The 21,368-nt window shown below is 36.4% G+C and overlaps 1 protein-coding gene across 1 annotated transcript in view; it reads right to left on the bottom strand.

Moving 5' to 3' along the window:
* Positions 1–206: 206 nt before the first annotated feature.
* Positions 207–21,368, bottom strand: part of LOC149068581 (condensin-2 complex subunit D3-L-like) — a 36,953-nt gene continuing 15,791 nt past the window's right edge. Inside the window, exons 4-6 of the mRNA XM_089250607.1 lie at positions 20,974–21,125; positions 16,767–16,947; positions 207–5,584 (exon numbers count right to left, since the gene is read on the bottom strand). Of these exons, the coding sequence (XP_089106733.1) occupies positions 3,642–5,584; positions 16,767–16,947; positions 20,974–21,125 (2,276 nt within the window). The 3' untranslated portion in view covers positions 207–3,641. The remainder of the gene's footprint in view (positions 5,585–16,766; positions 16,948–20,973; positions 21,126–21,368) is intronic.

Raw genomic sequence — 21,368 nt, 5'->3', positions numbered from 1 at the left:
TAGGGGCCCATATGTCGGGATAGTTTTTTTATAATCACCCTGTATATATGCATATATGAATTGACATCATCATCGTGCCCCCCCCTCCCCCCCAGACTTCTAAATCTATCTCCTCTCATGTGAGCGTCTCACAAAATTGACCTAAATTGTTTTCTTAGCAGTTCACATTAAATATATTTGACACTAAGCTTTTTTTTTTGTTTTTTCTCGTTACTTTCTATTTATATTCCAGTTTCTCAAAAGTCACCATTCTATTTATCATTCCCCCCCGCCCAAATAACCTGCAAAACGATATAATTTCTGCTTTGGCAGAATCATTAATTGCAACCTACTACTATTTATACTACTATACCTACTATTTGTATTATTTGGCAATATATCTATGATTCCCTTCTCAATTAAAATCAATTGCACAAATTTTGTCGATAGGAATTGGTTGAAAAGTAGGACAAAACCTAGGAAGAGTAGGACATTTTACCAAAAAGTAGGAAAAACAGGACAAAAAAAGGGAGCCCTGGAAATGTCCTTCTCCTGGCTTTCCCTACCCCATTTTTCAAATTTTAAATAAATTTAGATTAATTTCTATCCAAAAAACAAAAATATATTCTTTTCTTCAATAGCATATATTTTTAGGGTACCAGTATAACTTTCATATTTCATTTTTCCATAATTTTAAATATTTTTTAATCTAGTTTTTAGCCCCCCCCCCCCCCCGATTTGTGACATTTGGAAAACATTGGTTCAAGTCCTACAACACCAGCTGCCACCTATCAAATTTTGCGTTGAGAAGGTTCAGGGGAGAATGTAGAACAATCACTCGAACCTCCTTTTAAATCAATTAAAATTGTAAATAATTGAGAGGTTTATTCAGGAAGAAAGCGATCAGTATCTTCATTGAATGTCCTTTTCCTGGCTACTTATCTTGCGAGGAATTATATAATTGAAATTATTTTAACTCTACATTTCACTTCAGAGACCTCTATCATGTCTGAAACTACATGGTTTCTTTCATGCTTAGTTTTTTTATCAGTGTTGGGAAACATGTAAATATGTCTTTGTCCTGGGATTAGGTAGCCAGACATAAGGTTTGACCATAAGTTGGGGGGGGGGGGGGGGCCAAAAAAAAATCTAGATTTCTTGGTTGCAACATCAAACTGCAGTAATGTTTCGTCTAAAGCAGTGGTTCTTAACCCTTTTTTCCATCCTGCACCCCCAGTGCAGCACGACTTACCTTCTCGCACACACACTCCCTTGGATAATAGGCTTTCTATCTGTTAGAAAATTTAGTTTTTCTGTAATTAGTTTCATTAAAGTTTTACTTGTTATTTAATGTCGCTTCTGGCTATATTTAATGTTCAATTTTGACACTTTTTTTGAAAATTAATTGAAAAACTAAACCAAAAAAAAGTTACTATGTTTTAACATTTTTTTTGAAACTGGAAAAAGATTCAATGAATAGTTGGCTCATTGGTTCCAGCCTAAACAACAACACATAAATGTTTGTGTAACGTTTTAAAATATTTTAACGTTTCTCTTCAGTTATTCTCACCTAGTATCAAATTGAAGCGTACCATGCTGATAACACGAGGTACAAATGTAAAGAAATCACAAAATATTTTAGATATCAATGGTGTTATTTTATTAATCAAAATAGAAAACAAATAGGATTGCTTAGAGAAAAAGAAACTTTTGCAATGCAAATTTCATGTGACACATTTCCTACAAGCGAAAACTGAAAAATAAGATGTTAAAATTTCAGTACGATTCATATTTCTTGAGAAATAGAAAAATTTAATTTTTACCATTTCAATTTTCCTGAATATTGAGTAAACATGTTGTAATTTCTTTCTCCATCTCACACCACCAAAAATGCTTTCTTGCACCCCCGGTTAAGAACTACTGATCTAAAGGCTTTGCTTTGAGAATGAAACTTGTGCTCTAGCAAAACAAAGACAAATCAGAAATCTGTTCTTCCCATAAAAACTGACGAAAAAAAGAATGAGCGAAACAAATAAAAATGCAATTGATAAAAAATAATAATCCAAGATATCAGTACTTGTCCAAGTTTAAAATAAAATACTGAAATAGATAGAGCATATATCGCGAATGTCAAGCATAAATATCGTTAGTTCTGAAACACAGGCAAAATTCCTCATTGGATTTGCCTATCTCTTAACATGGTTAAACTAAAATCATTCTTTTTTCACCAGAAATTTTTAACAAACTTCGCTGCTAACTATATTTACACTGGTGTACAAAAATTAAGAATGAAGCTGAAAATGGAGGGCGAGTACTCTTTACGGATGAAAGCAGATTTAGTCTGCCTACCATCTGAAGAGAGCAGGGAGCATGCTATAACCCCCTCTAACATCATGGAAAGGGACTGGTTTAGAGGTGGCTGAGTTCTCGTTTGAGAGATATCATGTTTGGTGCCCATACATCTTCCAAGGTGATTCAGTCACTGGTGCATGCTATTTTACCGAGGTTCTTCTTCCTCATTTGCATCTTTTTAGAGGTACTATAAGTTTGCCGTTCCTCTTCATAGACGACAACGATACACTTCATTGTACAGTGGCTGTTGCAGAGCTGTTGGAGAGTGAAGATATTCAGTGCATTGATTGGCCGGCAAGGTCACCAGATCTAAATCTAGTCAAACACATGTAAGACACTCTAGGGAGATGCTTGGCAGCAGGTCACCAGCCGCCAGTAACAATTCTGGAGCTGTGATTGCCACTACAACAGAAATGGGCAGCAATGCCTCAACAGCTCGTTGACAACCTTGTACTCAGCATGGGCAGACGATGTAAATCCTGTACAGCAGTCAGGATAAATCATATAACCCTACTAGAGGCCAGATTTTCCTTGCCAGTCACTTGTTACATGGACGTTTGATCTTCTGTCCAATTGTGCTCAAAGCTAATTTTTCAATAAAGTTCCTTTGTATTTCTTTTCTGAAAAGCTTTGTTTACTTCTCCCATGTCTTGGGGATCTTATGGTAATATGAGTTTGCTTATGGTATTTCTTGTGTCAATTTGAAACAGTCTTGCACTGCGTTACATTAGAAAAACCGTCTCGTCCTTAATTTTTGCACAGCAGTGTATTAGCAGATAAAAAAAAGTGTCCCTTACGTCGGGATTACACTATAAAAGTTTTTTAAAAGTTGTTTTATAAAATTTGAAAAATTCAACCAATAAGATTATTGGTTGCATTTGCTTGAATGTAACCTATGAGCTTTATTGGTTGGATTTTCAAGTTTTATAAAAGATATTTCATCAAACTTTTATAGTGCAATCCCAGTTTTAGAATGTTGAAAAATCCAGTCTAATAAGAACTGAAATTGTTATAATCTCACACCATTTTACTTTCATTTAAATCAGGGTTTTGCTTACCAATTTCTGTGATCATGGCATAATATCAGAACAATGAGACAAGCATATCCTTTTTAAAATATGAACATGAAAAAAAAATAATAATAAAACAAGACAAAACTTATTCGTAATTAATGATCAGAATTTAGTGATAAAATTGCGGAAAAAGTTAAAAATGAGATAGATATATATTTACAATCTCGTCTTACAAAAATATTTATAAATGATGAAAATTCTCAATACTATATTAAAAGTTGGACATGATCTTGTATATCACAGATCAGATCTCGGTTGTTCAGAAGATTGATGACTTTGTGCAGCTGGCGCAGAATCTTGAGAGTTACTTGTCCTGCTTGAAATGTGATTGTTACCCGTTTCCGGAAGCGAATTTATATTTGCACATCTCAAAAGGGGAGAGTTACTGACATTGACGTACCTAGTGTTTGGCGGAATTCTTAATTTTTCCACCATAACCACGGGACTCATATTATCTCCGCTTGAACTCCCTTCTGATTGGTTCAAAGAATGTGTATCACCCTGTATTTCACGGGGAGTGGAAGTAGTAGGTACTCCGGTCAAATCACTTCCCATAACACTGATTGCCAGATTAGTACTGGGTATAATATCAGATATTTTCGGGGGATCATCAGCGGATGCAATTTCGTTTTCTCTTATTGGGCTAGAAGCGCGCTCTGAGCCACAAAGAGACAAGGCATCTTCACTGAGGCGCACCAAACGAACAACGGGTTGAAAATTAGACTGCATGGAAATGATATCTGCACGAAATGGTGAAGGAGATTTCCGGATCATGTTTCTATCACTGCGCTTTCTGGATTCACTGGCATCATGGAAGGCCTCGAGCAAAATATCGGCCCGTCGCTTACAAGCAGGCCTACTATAATTGTTAGTGTGTGTAGGTCTACTGGGTCCCGGCTGAGGATCATTCTGAGAATCCACCTGCATTATCTCTTGCCCAGCTCTGAGACTGATACGACGTGACAGCATGGCACTCTTTTCAGCAGACTTTAATAGCTCTGGATTTCTCCTGTGATGATTTAGATTTTGAGAGGAAGGTTCGTAATCGATATCTTCGTCCTCATCATCTGCATCTGGTGCAGTTCTTGAGTTCTTCTCGAATTGGCGAATATCAAATTCTATCTCTGATCTAAGTATGTTCTCTGATGCTATGATGTCCTTAAGTTCGTTCTTGTACTCTTTGAATAAATCCTGCACCAAGTGTTTGAAGTTATTGGTAAGCTTCGAATGCATGCTTTCCAATAAATTTTTCAGCTTTGGGATTATTTTCAATGCAATAGGCACTAGCACTTCTCGATTTATCGATTTGTTGGTATTATCCACTGGGGCGGCTTCATTTTCGACTTCATCATCATCGTCTTCGCCGTTGTTGGCATGTACAATCTTTATTTTGATTTCATCAGAACAAAGGATGTCGATGCAATCTTTGAACACTGCTTCACTCCGGCCGTCTAACGGAATCAAGCTCTCTGAAAAACTACCAAGAACTTCTTTCCACAGACTTATAGTGAGTACGAAAAGTTGGGCATTGTCCATGTGCTTGAGCATAAATTTGTATATCTTCATTCTTCTCTCCCGATTCCTGTTTCCAGGAAGAGAAAACAACTCGGAATCTTTTGCTGCATGTGCAAATACAGTACGATTGCCAGCTTCAAAGTATGCATTGAAGAAGAAAAGGCAATCAACGAAAGAATGCAGAAAGGCAGATTTGTTTTTCTTCAATATCACATTTTCAAAACAGTATTCAGCGAGCGATGAGACACCATCTTGTTCTTCGATAACTGTTGACAGCAGTCTGTAGAACAAGGAGTCTTTCAACTTTATGTAATCTTCTTGGAGAAGAAGTGAAAACAGTGTCAGTGTTTGCTGTCGAACTTGCGGATTAACATCTTTCAAACACTCACTTATGATCGGAATATACAAGTCGACAGCTGCGGTATACCTGACACATAAATCAGAAAGAACCAAAACTGCATTCATTCGTATCATCGGTTGTGGGGACTGCTTCAACAAGCAAGCCAGTACTTGTATGCTGCCCTTGGCTAAATCTTCATCTTGGAGGCAAAGTTTTCCAAGAGCCACTAAAGCGACTGCTTGGATTTCTGGTGGCCATTGTCTTCCTTGGGATGATGCAGACGACTGACTGCTCTGGCTCAATCCACTTCGTTGACTTGAACCAACTGTCAAAAGAAATCGCACGCCCATTAAATCAACATATGCACAAAAATATTAATTATATATAATAATTAACATCACTATTCAATGCTTTTTAAGCAGATGTTACTGAGTTAATGTTTAGCTTTGCCATGGGGGATACCCCCCCCCCCCCTCCAGGTAGAGATGTAAAATTCTCGAGAATAATCTTTTGGAGAATATTCTCACCAAGGAGAAATAACCTGAGAATATTCTCTGGAAGGACTACTTTCATAAATTACTGGGGAATATTCTTATAGAAAATAATAAGAAAAGTTATTAATAGTCCTTCCACAGAATATTCTCGAATATTCTCCTCGATGAGAATATTCTTCAGTTACTGAAATCTTTCCAGAGAGTATTATCAAGAATATATGTAATAGCATGTATTATCTATATATATAAAATTGATTTTCCGTCTGTCTGTCTGTGCGTGCATGTGTTCTCTATACAAATCTACAATTTTAGATCGATCGTCGCCAAATTTTGCATATATACCAAATGGGACCCGACTTGAACGATAGGCTAGTTTAAAATTTTGTCAAAGCAGGGCAAATGCCCCAAATGGGCAAAAAATTCAACAATCACTTTCGGAACGTTTACTTTGGTTACCATGGTTCCCTAGCAATGCATTTCAGACGTGTATATGCCTTTACAATGGTTTGTTACTTCTTTAATGCTACCAGTATATTTACAATACTTTATGCCTTAACAATGGCTTGCCACTTTTTCAATAGTCGTCAGAATCATCATCAGCATCACATTGAGGGACAGGCAAAGGATGATCCCCATAGAAATCTGTGTTAAAATTGTCAATTTTACTATAGAAAGGTGGGAATTCAGTGCCACATCAATAATTTTAAAAATTGTATTGAAGTATTGAGTTCGCTTAGAGATAAGAAGCCCAGAAAATTAAATATGAAATAATTAGCCGGACCTACTTTTGAGTTGGATATCCATGAAATAACATTGATTTCAACTTTCTTAAGCATGAAACTTAATTTCTTTGTATTGTCTTTTGATACTGAACTGCATAAATTTATATAGTTTAAGCTGTTTTAAAATTAATTATGGGTCCGTAAAGTACATCAAAGAAATTCCACAGCTTTAATTAAGCATTTTTTGAAGCAGAAACATGCAGATGGATAACTTGAATTTCAGGGGGGAGGGGGATCGAAATACTTAGCAACCCTTTGAAAAAAGGAAAAACGTTCATTTTTATGTTTCTTTGAATCTAGATTTCTTTATTTCATGATTCACGCTGGAAGTCGCCATATTGGTTAACTTAGGCACAGTTTGAATGTCCCTCAAAGAAAAAGGGAGATATCACGTGATCCAAAAAGCCTCATTGAAGAAAACCTGGGCAGCGCCGGGTATTATAGCTAGTAATAAATAATCTCGATAAATAACTTGAGAATAATAATTATTTTTGATAAGAATATTCTCTAGTAATTTATAATAGTAGTCCTTTGTTAAGGAAGAATATTCTTTGTTCCCGTCAAGAAGATGGGTATATTGAACTTTGTAGACCACAATATTAAAGTTTGAAAGCAAGAAAATGAAACCAACAGGGCTGAATTGCACAACTTTTAAAGAAATGTGAGTGGATACAGAATTTAAGAAAATGTGCATTGTGAAGAAAACAGTTCTGTATCTTAGAATGAAGGTTATTGTATAAGAATAGCTTCCTTTATCAAACAACTTTGGTTCTTTCATTGTGAACTTATTTCTGAAAATTCATTTAATTTTAAAGTATTTTTTTTTTAAGGTTTTAATCTAAATGTTTCTAAAATCTTTAAAACCAAACTTTTAAAACTTCTCATCATGACCCTTGACAGGGGTGGGAAGTGACTAAGTCCACTTTGGAGCAGCAAGATTCAGGATTTGGAGCAGCAAAATATGGGATTCGGAGCAGTTTTGGAGCAGCAAAATATGGGATTCGGAGCAGATATTTATGAATTGGAACAGTGAAATTAACAAGAATATTTTCGTTAACCCTCAACCCTTTTCAAAATAAAACTGCACTGTCTTTTGATATCAAACATTTTTTTGTCAGCTTGATTTTTGTTTTTGGTGTTTTAGGCTTTTGACACCTTGTTTGAAAGAGCGGCTGTCATAAAATTTTTTGCAACTGTCTATTTAAGATGATTTTTGCTTACTGAGGGCACTATTTGCTGCCTTGAACAGCAGCACTTCAAATGAGCTAAAACATTTTTATAAGTTTTCAATTTTTTTATACTTGGAAAGATTTTGTTGCAAAGTGGAATTGAATTTCGGAAGAATCAACACGATGTTTGGCGATTCAGCACTCATTATCTGGCGAGATTGGCTATCCGACACTCGTTATTAGGCGAAAATGGCGATCCGACACTCGTTATTTGGCGAAATTGGCGATCGGACACTCGTTATTTGGCGAAATTGGCGATCTGATACTCGTTATTTGGCGATATTGACGATTTAACGCTCGTTATTCGCCAAAGTTTCTAAACTAACATTCGTAATTCGGCGGACATGCGCTTTTTACTCCCGGAATGAAATTTCTTTTCACGAAACATCGGGATTTAACACAATGACGATCGACTACAGTAATTTCTGCTGCTTCCAGTGACGACTTTTTTTTTTAAACGGAAGCACTCGCATTTGCACTTTGACGCTGAAAGACATTGCAAACCATCTTCAGTTCGACGATCACGGACAATATCGGGGTTTCACGATGGAAAGCCCGATGAGGGGCCGATAATTTAAGGCAATAGTTTAGTCATAGTGGAATAAAACACGCTCTTAGAAAGAATCGTTTCGTAGCAAGCAGGAGCAAAAATTTTTTTTCTTCCTTTCCGAAATTCCGGGCATACTGAAGCAAAATTCGCTATTTGGCGCAGAAAAATACGAAAATACGCTATTGGAGCAGGATGGCGCAAGATATCAGTTTTGGCGCAGTGCGGCGCAATTGGCGCAGAGTTCCCACCCCTGCCTTGAACTAAAAGTTGTCATTGGGGGTTATTATACCAAAAATTGTTTTGTTGTAAATGTTTCAGGCAATATTTCCCAATATAAACCAAATTAGAATTTTTTTTTTAATTATTTAAAGAAAAATGAATATTGTCGATTATTCTCCAATTTTTACATCCAGGAGAATACTCTCAGAATATTCTCGTTCTCCGAGAATATTCTTACACACATCTCTACCCCCAGGACAACATAATCATGGTACAATATAAAAAACCACTCACAATTTAATTTTTTAATTTTTATATATAGAATTGAAAGTTCATTTAAATACAGCACTTCATAGTCACTGGAACCTAGAGGGCTCAGGCCACATGAGCGGGGTGTATATATGGATGTCTAGCAACAATAGACCCCAAACTCCCTTTTTTTTGCATCAGAGCTTCTATGGTGAAACATTCTTTCAGACACAAGTTCAGTGAGCTCGACCATGCACATGCAATTGAAGCTGGGTGCAGCCACTACGCTGAATCATTCAAAAACCTGTTTTTAATCCACAGAGCTAACGTTAAACATGTTTTTGGGCATTCTGAAATTGAGTACAGCCAATGCCATCTATCGCTAAAGCCATCTGTAGTTATAGGAGGTGCCGGTCAAGTGGCTTGTTTGGACCCATCTTTGCAGATTGCCTTCCGCGCGTGAACAAAATAGATCTCCAAGTTTGTCTTCTCTTCAACTCTCTCACATGTGTATACAAATTCATTATTATGGTATAAAGATCAATGTGATTTTAAAAAAATAATAAAGGTAAGTAAAACACAAGAAACTCAAAGATCCTATTCTTTTTTTTCAACTGATTTCTGTAGAATTGGGAGTATCTCCTATAGCGCTGTAGTTTATTGCAATCATCAGTAGAAACTATGGACAATCCATAGCAGTTGGTAACTCTGAACATGCAATAATGTTTACAAATTAACTTACTCTAAATGACGAGAGAGAGGAAGACTATCGTTTGGGATGATTTGTAGACTAACTGTTGTCTGCAGGCCTATTCTTTTTGTGTGATTTTGAAAAAGATTTGATCACAATGACACCTGCTACAGCTTCATTTGATTCTTTTCTACAAAATTTTGATCGGCTTCCCACATTCAACACATCTCTCTACTTTCATTTGAAGAGTTATGAATTCCTTTAACGGAAATGCAACAGAGATTCATCAGTTCGTCTGTGGTCAACTCGTGGCCATGTTTTACCACAGATTCTTGAATGCCATCCTCATGCATCTCCTCAGTCCCCATGGTCTCCCCCCCCCCCCCCGGACAATCATTTTGACAAATGTTGGCTTCTGTTCATGAGCTATCCTCTCAAAACCACATTCAATAATGCAATCAACCCAGTTTTTTCCAAGCAGAGTTTAAAAAAAAAACCCCTTCAAGCACACATATGCATGGTTATAATACTACATCTATTTTTGTATCGTAAACAGCCCTGCTTGCACATGTGTTCATTTTATAACATTGAAATGACCAGATTCACCCCACCTCATATTTTTTGCAAGGTATCGAAGCATTTTCATAAGGATGGGTGAATCTGGGTTCCTTTATTTCGGTTCATTTCCTAAGTGAGGCATGCTGATCAGACAGGGAAGTAAAATCGGATCAGCGTGGGAGAATATTACCCACAATTCCACAGTATGTGTGCAGAGCAAAAAACCATAAGCTTAGTTGTGATAATGTGAAACTAAATAAAGTGCAAAATTTTTGCTCATAATGCAAATTATTGCTCATTAACCAGTGCCATCTTAACACAAGGCCTGAGGGTCTCACAAAAATTAGAACTGGTGGGGCCAAAAAAAACGGGGGCCCATGATGCTTTGATGCTTTTTCAAGATGGCCCTGTTGTTAATGAGTCAAAACTTGTTCAAAATTTTTGCTTGTTATGCGAATCTCTCGTTAATCAAAGTTCCACTGTATATACATTGCATGGGCCATGGGCTGTGAAAATGAATCAGCAATAAAAAATAATTCAATATTCAACCGCTAAGTGAAAATGTGGTGATTAAAATTAAAAATAAGAGACTAAAACTGTAAACACAAAACTTCATTCAATCACAGCCTTTCAATATGCATTCCGTTTGCATCAATTACATATTCAAAACGTGCTATAGTATACTCAACAGCAATGCAAAGCATTTCAAGAAGAATTGCAGCAACATGGCACATGGCATGTTATGTTTGCTTTCAATTCAGGAAGTGCCTGTATGGTTCCTCCATAGAAACAGTATTTCACGAATCCTGCACAACCAGAAGTCACTGGGATTGAAATATGGAGAACAAGGGGGAACCCATTCATTCGGGAAAACTTGTGGCAGTGCTGTCTGCAAGAGTGCATAGGTGTTTCCATTCCAATATCATAAATCTGTCAACACATTGTTTTTGTGAGCGCACCTTTTCTTTACCTCTTTCACTGTTTTGAGAGAGAAGGCTTTCGTTTCTTGCAGAGTCAAGATGTCATTTTCTATGTGTCCGTGTATTCTCGTTTCTTTTTATATGTGTAACGTACCGTGTGTTTCTTCAAATTAATAAACTTTATATTTAGCCATTATCTGGAATAAAACAATTATTGTGGAGTCAAATTTGAGCTATGTATGGATAAATCACCACTTCAATTTAAGTGTCAGCACTCAACTTTCTATGCCAGTGACACATCCATAAACTTTTCCAAATTGCCCAAGCATCAGCAAGAAACGGTTAACTCACTTGTCGACCAATACGGGGTGTTACACCTTCTTACATGAAGAAATTAGTCGCTAAACATTCTTTAAGGTGGGATTGACTTGTTGCTGAAGTTGTGATCACTTTTTAGGGTTTCGAGGAGAGCACTCCTCAATATTCACATTTGAACATGTGATTGACGCGAATGAATGCATATTGAACAAATGCTATAATGTTTAATGTTTATGATTTGTGTTTTGTTTCTTAAGAGCCACTTTTTCACTTGGTGGTTGAAAATTTAACAATTTTTTTTCCTGATGATCCATATAATGCATATACAGAGTTTCAACAAAATACGTCCACCATAACGGGCCCCCTACATAGGCCTGAATAGCGTCAGATTAATTATAACCACCCTGTAATTATACCCAAGGAACTACAGAAACATATCGTTATAAAAGAGTTACCATTATAGATGAAATAATTATATTATAAATAATCGTATTATTATATATATAATTATATTAAATAATTATATTAATTATATTAAATAATTATATTAATTATAGTAAATAATTATATTAATTACATTAAATAATTATACTAATTATACCATGAAAAGTGCATCAGAATCACAGAGTAATATTGTTATAGAGGGTGTCATTATATAGGATTTTTCCAGTTTATTTTGTTTTCCCCCATGTTGTTTCACCCACTCGATCAGTGAACATTTTCAGAAGGGATGCTGCTTCTTCAGGGATGGACACCATTTCATAGCTGCCAACTTTGGAGAATGAGAATTAGAGAGATTTTTTGCGAGGATCCGAATTTTGTACAACAATAAATATAAAAAGGATTTTTGTAAAAAAAGAGGGATTTTTCATTAACAAAAGTGAAACTGCAGAGATGCAAGCCATTGCTAGTTAGCGCCAACCAGTAGGTTAAATTACCTATCTCATTACTACTTTCTAATCAAATCACACAGACAAAAAAATCCCGGTCTGGCCTGAAACTGGATATATGATCAAAGCATATACATATCCCCTTGCCGATGTCAGAGATCGAAAAGCCAAAGTGAAGCTAGATGTTTGAAAAACTTTGTCTCTTCTCCCCCCCCCCCCCCCCAAAATGAATTAGTTGTTTGATTTGATGCAATGGCAACAATTTACATTATTCTTGTGATATCATTTCGGGGAATTAAAAACGAAACTGCCTTTTTTTCGGGTAAACTCTTCGAGAATAATTCTTTTCCTCAAAAGTAGAGATTTTTTTCAATCACAGTCGAAATTTGGGAGGTATAAGAATTCTTTGAGAGGCCGGGAGATGGAGTAGAAATTTGCAACCCTCCCAGAAAATCTAGAAGAGTTGGCAGCTATGTAACATCCTTGTTTCAGTTAGTACAGCTTTACACTACCGGCAAATAAAAATGTGACCCCCTTGAAAGGGTGATACTTTTGAATGGAAATTTTAAAGACATGTCAGGTAGAGAGAAAGATACAATTCAAGTGCCCATCACAGAGATTTAATAATCCATTCACTTGTAAAGGCACAAATCAAAGTTAGAGATGGGGCAGTAGATAAAAAGTATATGCAGGCTTTCATATGTCAACTTTTGCCAGCATTTCTTCTTGTCGTCAATGACAATACCTTTCCAAACAACATGTGAAGCTGATATATTGTACAAAGAAATTGAGTGCGGCGAAGATCAAAATAAAAGCACTCTTCATAAATAGGGAACACATTACGTTCACTTCAGCAAACACTCCTGTCAAGAAAGTGCTGACAGACTACAGGTGACGAATGAACAAGCAGTTTGCCTACTCACAACGAAGGAAACTCAGTGACAGGTTTAACACTTTCGGGTCTAAGCCTGACTCGGGATGCCGTTTTTGTTTAAAGGAACTAAGCCAGAGTCAGACTCAGGCTTAGCTTTTAACTCTTGTAGCTATAAAATGACTGAATATATATGTGTGTGTTACTAGTGTTTTTAAACACAATCTACAAATCTTCTCCAAAAAAAATTATATATATAAACTGAAGAGCCAAAAAAACTGGTAAACGCATGCATATGCAAATAAAGAGATATGAAACCAATCAGAGTATGGTGCTGCGGTCGGCAACACCTATATAACACAACAAGCGTCTGGCATAGTTGTTAGATCGGTTACTGCTGCTACAATGGCAGGTTATCGAGATTTAAGTGAGTTTGAACGTGGTGTTACAGTCGGCGCACAAGAGATGGGACATAGCATCTCCGAGGTAGCGATGAAATTTGGATTTTCACGTACGACCATTTCATGAGTGTACCGTGAATATCGGGAATCCGGTAAAAAATTAAATCTATGACATCGCTGCGGCCGGAAAAAGATCATGCAAGAACGGGACCAACGACGACTGACGAGAATCATTAAACGTGACAGACGTGCAACCCTTCCGCAAATTGCTGCAGATTTCAATGCTGGGCCATCAACAAGTGTCAGCGTGCGAACCATTCAACGAAACATCATCGATATGGGCATAAGATTCAGATGATCCAGAATACCAGCCTGCTTATATAAGGTATTCAAAATCGTAGTTCTCAGATGACAACGATAGCAACGGTATATATATTTGATTTTCTGCTGTTGAACAATTTTGTGTATATTACTTATTTTTTTCAAATATTTTAGGATGTATATTTTACAAAATTATCATTCATTTTAGATGATGGAGCAAATCAAAGGCAGAAACTGGAAAAAGATCGAGGAAAGAAACTCGAACTTATTACGAACCTTGTGTTGCAAAATTCAGTAATGCTGCGTTTTTCAACTTGTACTTGTAGTCCGCAGTCCCCCGGGGACTGTGAGTACTTGATAAGGGGTCTGCGGTTCATTGACCTTCACTACAGGGGGTCCATGACAAAATGTGGTACTGTATATAACAAAGTTCTTGTGTGTGCGTCAGGGTTTTTGAAAAAACCAAAAAACCGGGGTTTTTTTTTGGTTTAAACTGTTTTTTTTGTTTTAAATAGTATTAACATTAAAAACAATGAAATTTCTGAAAAATCATTCAAACTTCCAATAATTAACTATAATAAAATGTTTATTAATGTAATTAACACTATTCCCATGCTAATTAATCAATAAATATTTATTACATTTTAACAAAAACTAACTTTTGCAATTTAATTACTTTCTGCTTAACTCAATGGATTACTTCGTGTTTGAAAAAGTTCTTTTAATGTTATTAATAATTATATAATATAAATATGTTTTTTCTCCAGTTACTTTCAGTATGCTGAATTAGGAAGCTATTTTGCAAAAACTAATAAAAATTAAGTGAATATAATGTATTTAATGAAGCATAAATAATGCAGATTAATTAGTGATGGTTTACTATATACAGGGTGATTATAACTAAGGTTTGGATTTCAAAACACTGTAAAAACAAAACGATTGTCAGATTGACTTGAAAATTGACATGAATATTCCTGAAAAAATGGAATTTTATTTGGTAAAGGGGAAAATGTTACTTAAAAATGTAAAATTAATGACATCATCCAACACTTGGGAAATTTACGGGCAGAGTGGAAACGATAGCCAGTCATGGCAAAATGATGACTTAATTATAGCATTTCACGATTAAGTAATTAAACAAATAACTACAACTTACTCAAGAAATGTTGAATATGGTGTCCACCATGTTCTGGCTATGAGGTGAAAGCACAAAAATTCTTGTTCAACAACAGATCAGAGTATGCCATGGTCATGATGTGGATACACTTGCAATTCACCTTTATTAAACCAAACGCGCCCGCATGTTAATATTCCTGAGGAACTTCTAACATATAGGGGATGCGCTGGCGATTGCAATTCACCAATGGCATCACAACATTTTGAGGTGCCCCCCCCCCCACACACAGCCACCAGAAATTTCAAGGGTTAAGATGCATCCTGTTATTGTCAAAATGGGTCTTCAGCAGCTGCTTTGCTGGTATTGCAATGTGCATCTTGATAGAAGTTGTTCTATCCACACACTGATGCTGTTGAAATGCTGAAGTGATGTGGTTGCACAACATAGGTTATAGGCCTACTGCTGGCCAAGTACAGCATCATCTACCTGCACATTTTTCTTTTGCTGAAGATCCATTGCTTCAGGAGTATCCATGCTAATTTTCAAGTCATTCTGATCAGCGCTTATTGTACAGCTTTGGAACCAAAACTTTAATCATAACCACCCTGTATATAGCTGATTATTTTTCATAAATCTGTGACTACTACACAATAGAACCCTGATTGGCTGGGCTTAATGGGTGAAAGTATAAAAAAAACTATTGAATATTAAGACTGGGTGATGTACACAGTATGAGATGCGCTACTTCTTATGGGAAAGAAAATGTCCGTGAGAGATAATGTAACTACTAGTACACGAGTCTTTTGTTCTTTAGGGACAGCTGGTGTCTTCATTGGATTATAAGACCACCTGCCCCTAGCATGATGGTGTCACTACTGTTGCTGCTTCTTTGTGAAGGGAAAAAGAAACCCTGTGAGAAAATACACCACTACATTTAGATGTGTGATGCAATCCTTATTCATGAATTTGCTAAAGATAGAGCATCAGAATGTAGCCAAAGGTTAGAAAATGTGGTAAGAATGAGAAAAATTTTGGCTTTCGTATATAACTTTAAATAACTAAGATATTTCATGTGAAAAAAATATATATTCAGGCCACTTTTATGAGACTTTTGAAAAAAACCACTTACACCATCTTTTGCCATATACCATCAGAATGTACCCCGAGAATATAAAATGTGGTAAAAATGAAAAAATTTGGCTAATAATAAACGAATATATTTTTCAAGGAAAAAAATTATATTTAGGCAACTTTTATTAGATTTTTTGAAAAAAACCACTTGGTTAAAACCGTGGTTTAAACCAAACAACCCTGGTGTGCGTGTGTAAAAAAAAAAATTCAAGGGTTCCTTCGACTTCCCTATAATGAGTCTGAATGTGATTTATATTTTCCAGTATCAAGGAAATCTTACCAATGCTAGTACAGCACAATGTCTCTATAATTGAAGTTGACGTATTCTGAGTTGTCTACAGACAGCCTTAATCACCCATCAGGAAAAACTATGAAAGTTCAAGAATGTCCTGACGAAACTTTCATCAGGAAAGGATGAAGAGAATTTCCCCCCCCCCCCCTTGTCAGAAAAATTTGCGTCATCAGCTCCGCCCCTCTGAATCCTAACTCATATTTTCATAAAGGGTGGTTGCTGACATAAGCATTATCCAAACCCCCCCATCGATGATGACGTAATACTTGAACGGCTCCTTACTGAAATCAAGCTGATTATGACAATCATGACAATGTGCGTGAATATTCATCCTACAAAAGATAGGTTTCGCATCCCCGATCAAAATTTTGACCTGACCATAACTGTGTATGTTTTCAAAGGTTAAACTTGAGCGAACATCCAGCAAAGTTGACACACATATAAAATAACGTCAATTATTTCATGAATACTAACTTGAACTTATAGAATTCGGAGTTATGATCCTCTGTAAAATAGATCGGGTTTTCTTTGAGACAGATGAGGGTGACATCTGAGCTAATTCTCCAAATGTATGAAGGTTTTTGCGAATTTCCAACTGGGTAACTTCGCTCCAATTTGCTTGAGTTATGACACTAGACAGATAAGCATCGATTGCCTTATCATGCAAGAAAAAAAAATTCACACCAATGTTATACGAAGAAAAGCACTTATTAGACAAAAAAAACAACAAAAAAAACCAAACAATAACGATCATACGCATACGCACATTTTTCAAAATAATATCGATCATTGAATTTGACTCAGCAAAGATAAATTTTGTAACAAGATCAAAAAATCACCATCAACCTGACAACCTGATATCAGCAAGCCCAAAAAAATAGGAGGTGACAGATATAATGGGTGTATGGTCATCGATTCACCTGCCAAGAGGCCAAACTGACGCAGACTGTTTGTCATTTTCTTGCCAAAATGAAATATTTCTTTCCACTTCAACGCAATGGCGACAACTTACTTATGCCTGTGAAGTCTTTTTTTTTTCTGGGAATACAAGCAACTGACTTTTTCCTAGGATGAATTTTTTTGGGAATAAGTATTTCCCCTGCAAAAATGCATATTTTCTTCAATTGTGGCAGATATATGGAACATATAAGAATTTTTCAGGAGTCCAGGAGATGAGGTCGAAATTTTATAACCTCCTAGAAAATCCGGGACATGGCGCAGCTATGATATGCTGACCCGGGTTATTTGAAAAATCTGGGTCCTTTTTGAGTGAAGGTGGGTCCCTCTCAAAAAAATAAATTATCTTGAAAAAAATTATGCCCCCCCCCCCCATAATTCACTGGTATCTCTACGAATTCTCTTCCAGCATGCCCCAGGTCTTTGATCACCTGCTTATATTTCTTCGTTGACACTGAGCGGTGGGTCGAGAAGAAGGTATCTGTGAATCAAATAACTCATTTCTCTTCCCCCCCCCCCCGAGATCAAATAAAAATATTTTTGTAGAAAATTAAAATATTAGAATAAGATTTCTTTTATACTATCTGTGAAGAATTAGATCCTTTTACCCCTCCAAAAGCCGATTCTGCTTACACACCCATGATTTTAGCGATGTGAAATGGTGACTACCGCATAGCAGCTAGATGATGAAACTGGATATTCAAGGTCGAGTTTTGACAGATTCGGTTTTTTCCACGATATCGAGAAGGTTTTACAATTTGAACGGGCATTCCAATCCTTTACGATTTAAAAAAAACCGTGCATTTGCAATGTTATAGGAACAAGACAAATTTACGCCATATAAACGCGGTCTTTGAATGCCGGCCGATATCCCCGAAAGTACCATAATTTCCCGTGTATAACCGGAAGGGAGAAAATCTGCAGGATAATAAAAAAATCCGAAATTTGAAACTTCTGTACACGTCCCCTCGTTTAGGGCAGCAACTAGAGAACCCTCATCTTATTATTCAACAACCTGTGTGTATATCAAAACAGCACAGTGTACAAAGTAGTAAAATCAGTTTTTCAAGGTCTGTGCGATCATGATCGCGCGACATAGAGAGTCGACATGTACTCCCGATGAATGCCAGAGAGAAAATGACCTAGACAGCCAATCAGCGCACAATACATCCACACAAGCCAACCAATGTGGTTCTTCTGCGGCCGATCAGGTCTCAGAAGTGCATATAGAGAACAAGTCAATGACAGTAGATGTACAAAGCCTTTCTCGCTTGCCGCGGAGACTTGCGTCCAAATAACCTCAAATGATGCCTGCCACAGATGTGGGCGAAACATCAGGAAGAAAATCTCCTAGACCATGGCCTAATAACCCGGAAACCGTTTGCAAGTCATGTTGGGGAGGTTTTTCTCTCTACCTTTTCTTCTTAGAACTAGGAAAGAATGCGTCCCGGAGGACGCGTGAACAAAATTTTTACGTGTCCTTTTCCGAAATTCCAGGTATTTGCCTCGTTATAGCGCATCAATGGCATCTCTGCAAAATTATGACGCTTTGGGCCATAAGGAGATACACTATATAGCTATAAGTGTGTGTTCACTTAAGAGTTAAGAAATTTTCTTGAATTCCTATATAGAAAAATATTGGACAAATCGTTCTAAAATTCACTAGTACTCGTAATTTCCAGTAAAAATTTTATCATGAGTGTATTTATGGGCCTGACAAAAAATGAAATCAGAAAAAAAAAAATTTTGATATCAACCTTGTATCAGAAAAAGCTGTAAATGATTTGAAACTTTCACAAAAATTTTACCTGCTATTTTCAATGTTTGTATGAATTTTTGTAAAAATTGCAAATTTTTGCGACAATATAAATCGACAGCCTAGTTCAAAATGGCAACAACTCAAAACTCCTGGTTTTCAGATATCTGCACTTTAAAGATCCACTTTGAATGGAATTCAATGTCAAATTCATGAAAGTTGCTCTTGATAGTTGCCAACCAAAGTATGAAAAATAAAATTGATATCTTTTGCGCATGCATACTAAAAAAATTATTACTTTCGAATGCTAATATTCAATAGTATATTGAATATTTTCATCTCAAATTTCAGTGTAATGTGTATACAGTTTTTAACATTATCAATTTTTCTGTAAGTCTTGTAGAATTTGGTTGAAAACTCCACTTGTCATAAGCAAAAAAAATGTGCAATTTTTATGAAAATTCACACAAGCATTGAAAATAGCAGATAAAATATTTTGTGAACATTACAAACCATTTGCTGCTTTTTCTGATACAGGGCTGATAAAAAAAAACATTTTATTCTTTGTCTGTCCCCTAAATATAGTAATGACTAAATTTTTACTAGAAATTGTAAGTACAAGAATAGGGTTTACACAACCAAAATTTTAGAAAGATTCCTACAGTATTTTTCAAGAAAATGTCTAAACAGAGTTATGGCTATATAGTGCAGGGTTGAAGCTGGGGAGGGCAACAGTTTTAAGTGGGAACAAAGAACATGTTATAAAATTATTGACTTTTAAAGTTGTGGGACCTGCATAATCATGGTTGTCTCGGGTGGCAAAAATCCTTGTTACGGCCCAGATCAGGGTTTAAGCTACAGTTACACTTTTCGCAGAATGCAAAAGAAATAGTAGCCACTTTCGCAAAAATGATACAGGAGGTATGAAACGAGAAGACATCCAACCATAAATCTTTTTTTTTTTCAAACCAAGCACAACTCAGGTCTATTGCCACAGGCAATTTACTACCTAGTGAGTTGTGCCGGAAGTGTAAGTGCATGCACCTAACAGTCTGAGTGCAAATCTAGTGTTGTGTCTGATTTTTCAGTGCTGCCATCTATATCTCAGAAGTGAAGTGAGTGATGTGTAGTGACTGAATATTTGTACTGTTTGTAGGACTGTTGCTCTCTGTGCCGAGACTTTTTAATGGGGAGATCGGCTCGCATTTGCGTCTTGAAGTTGGGAAATACAGAAAACCAACTTCAGCTGACCACCACTGTGGTGACGGTGGGACTCTAACCCAGGTCCCCGCGATGCAAGTCTGTCACGATGACCACTCGACCATCACAGCGGCCAACCATAAATCTTCCTTTTTTTTTTCAAACCGAGCACAACTCAGGTCTATCGCCATAGGCAATTTACTACCTAGTGAGTTGTGCCGGAAGTGTAAGTACCTAACAGTCTGAGTGTGTATCTAGTGTTGTGTATGATTTTTCAGTGCTGTCATCTATATCTCAGGAGTGAAGTGTAGTGACTAAATATTTGTACTGTTTGTAGGACTGTTGCTCTCTGTGGCGAGACTTTTTAACGGGGAGATCGGCTCGCATTTGCGCCTCGAAATTGGGAACCACAGAAACCAACTTCAGCAACCATAAATCATTAGCATTGTAGCATTTTGCTAAAGCTTTTTCTCCCATTTTTGCTTTTTTGCTGAAGGAATTTTTTATCTAGCTTAAAACCCTGGCCCTGATATAGTGCATGCTGTTAGAGAGGAGGGAAAATGAAACATGTAAACATGTATCAAAAAAGATTATCAGGAATTGGTCAATGCAATGCTTTTTCTTCACCCGGAGTGAAGAAAGATCATCAGGAAGCTACTTACATAGTCATACCTAAAAACAAACAAATTCAACTTTCCAGGATACATAAAGCTCCCACAATCACATGGTCACAGACTCATCCAGAATACACAAACAGATATTTTATACCTTCATAACTTCTGAAGAGAACCTGTGTAACAGCCGCTGATACTCATCATCTTTGGAACTCTGTGTCTTATATATTTTAAAGAGAGTTTCAACTGAAGTGGATATAATATCCATATCCCATTCCATAGAGTGAATCTTTCGCTCTAGATCTCCTGAGAAAAATGAAGTTGATTACAAAATAAGGTTTAATCAAGGTCATTATTTTCAAGAGCAGTCAAAGAAATGAAGCAAATCATCAACAATTTTACATTTCAATCAGAGAGAGTGTTTGTTTATTTATTTTGTTCAATTTTTAAAATACCATAACCTCCTTCCGATGAAATAAGTCTAAATGAATGAAATTGCTGTATTTTAATGGAAGCAATAACCTGGATTCAATTTCATTTTCATCAACA

Source organism: Pholcus phalangioides, unplaced genomic scaffold (assembly GCF_987345545.1).
Source record: "Pholcus phalangioides strain wild (caught in Gottingen) unplaced genomic scaffold, Ppha-v1.0 ptg000024l_1, whole genome shotgun sequence".
Classification (NCBI taxonomy): domain Eukaryota; kingdom Metazoa; phylum Arthropoda; class Arachnida; order Araneae; family Pholcidae; genus Pholcus; species Pholcus phalangioides.
Note: the sequence above shows the minus strand (reverse complement) of the source record. Positions and strands in the feature narration are given on the sequence as shown.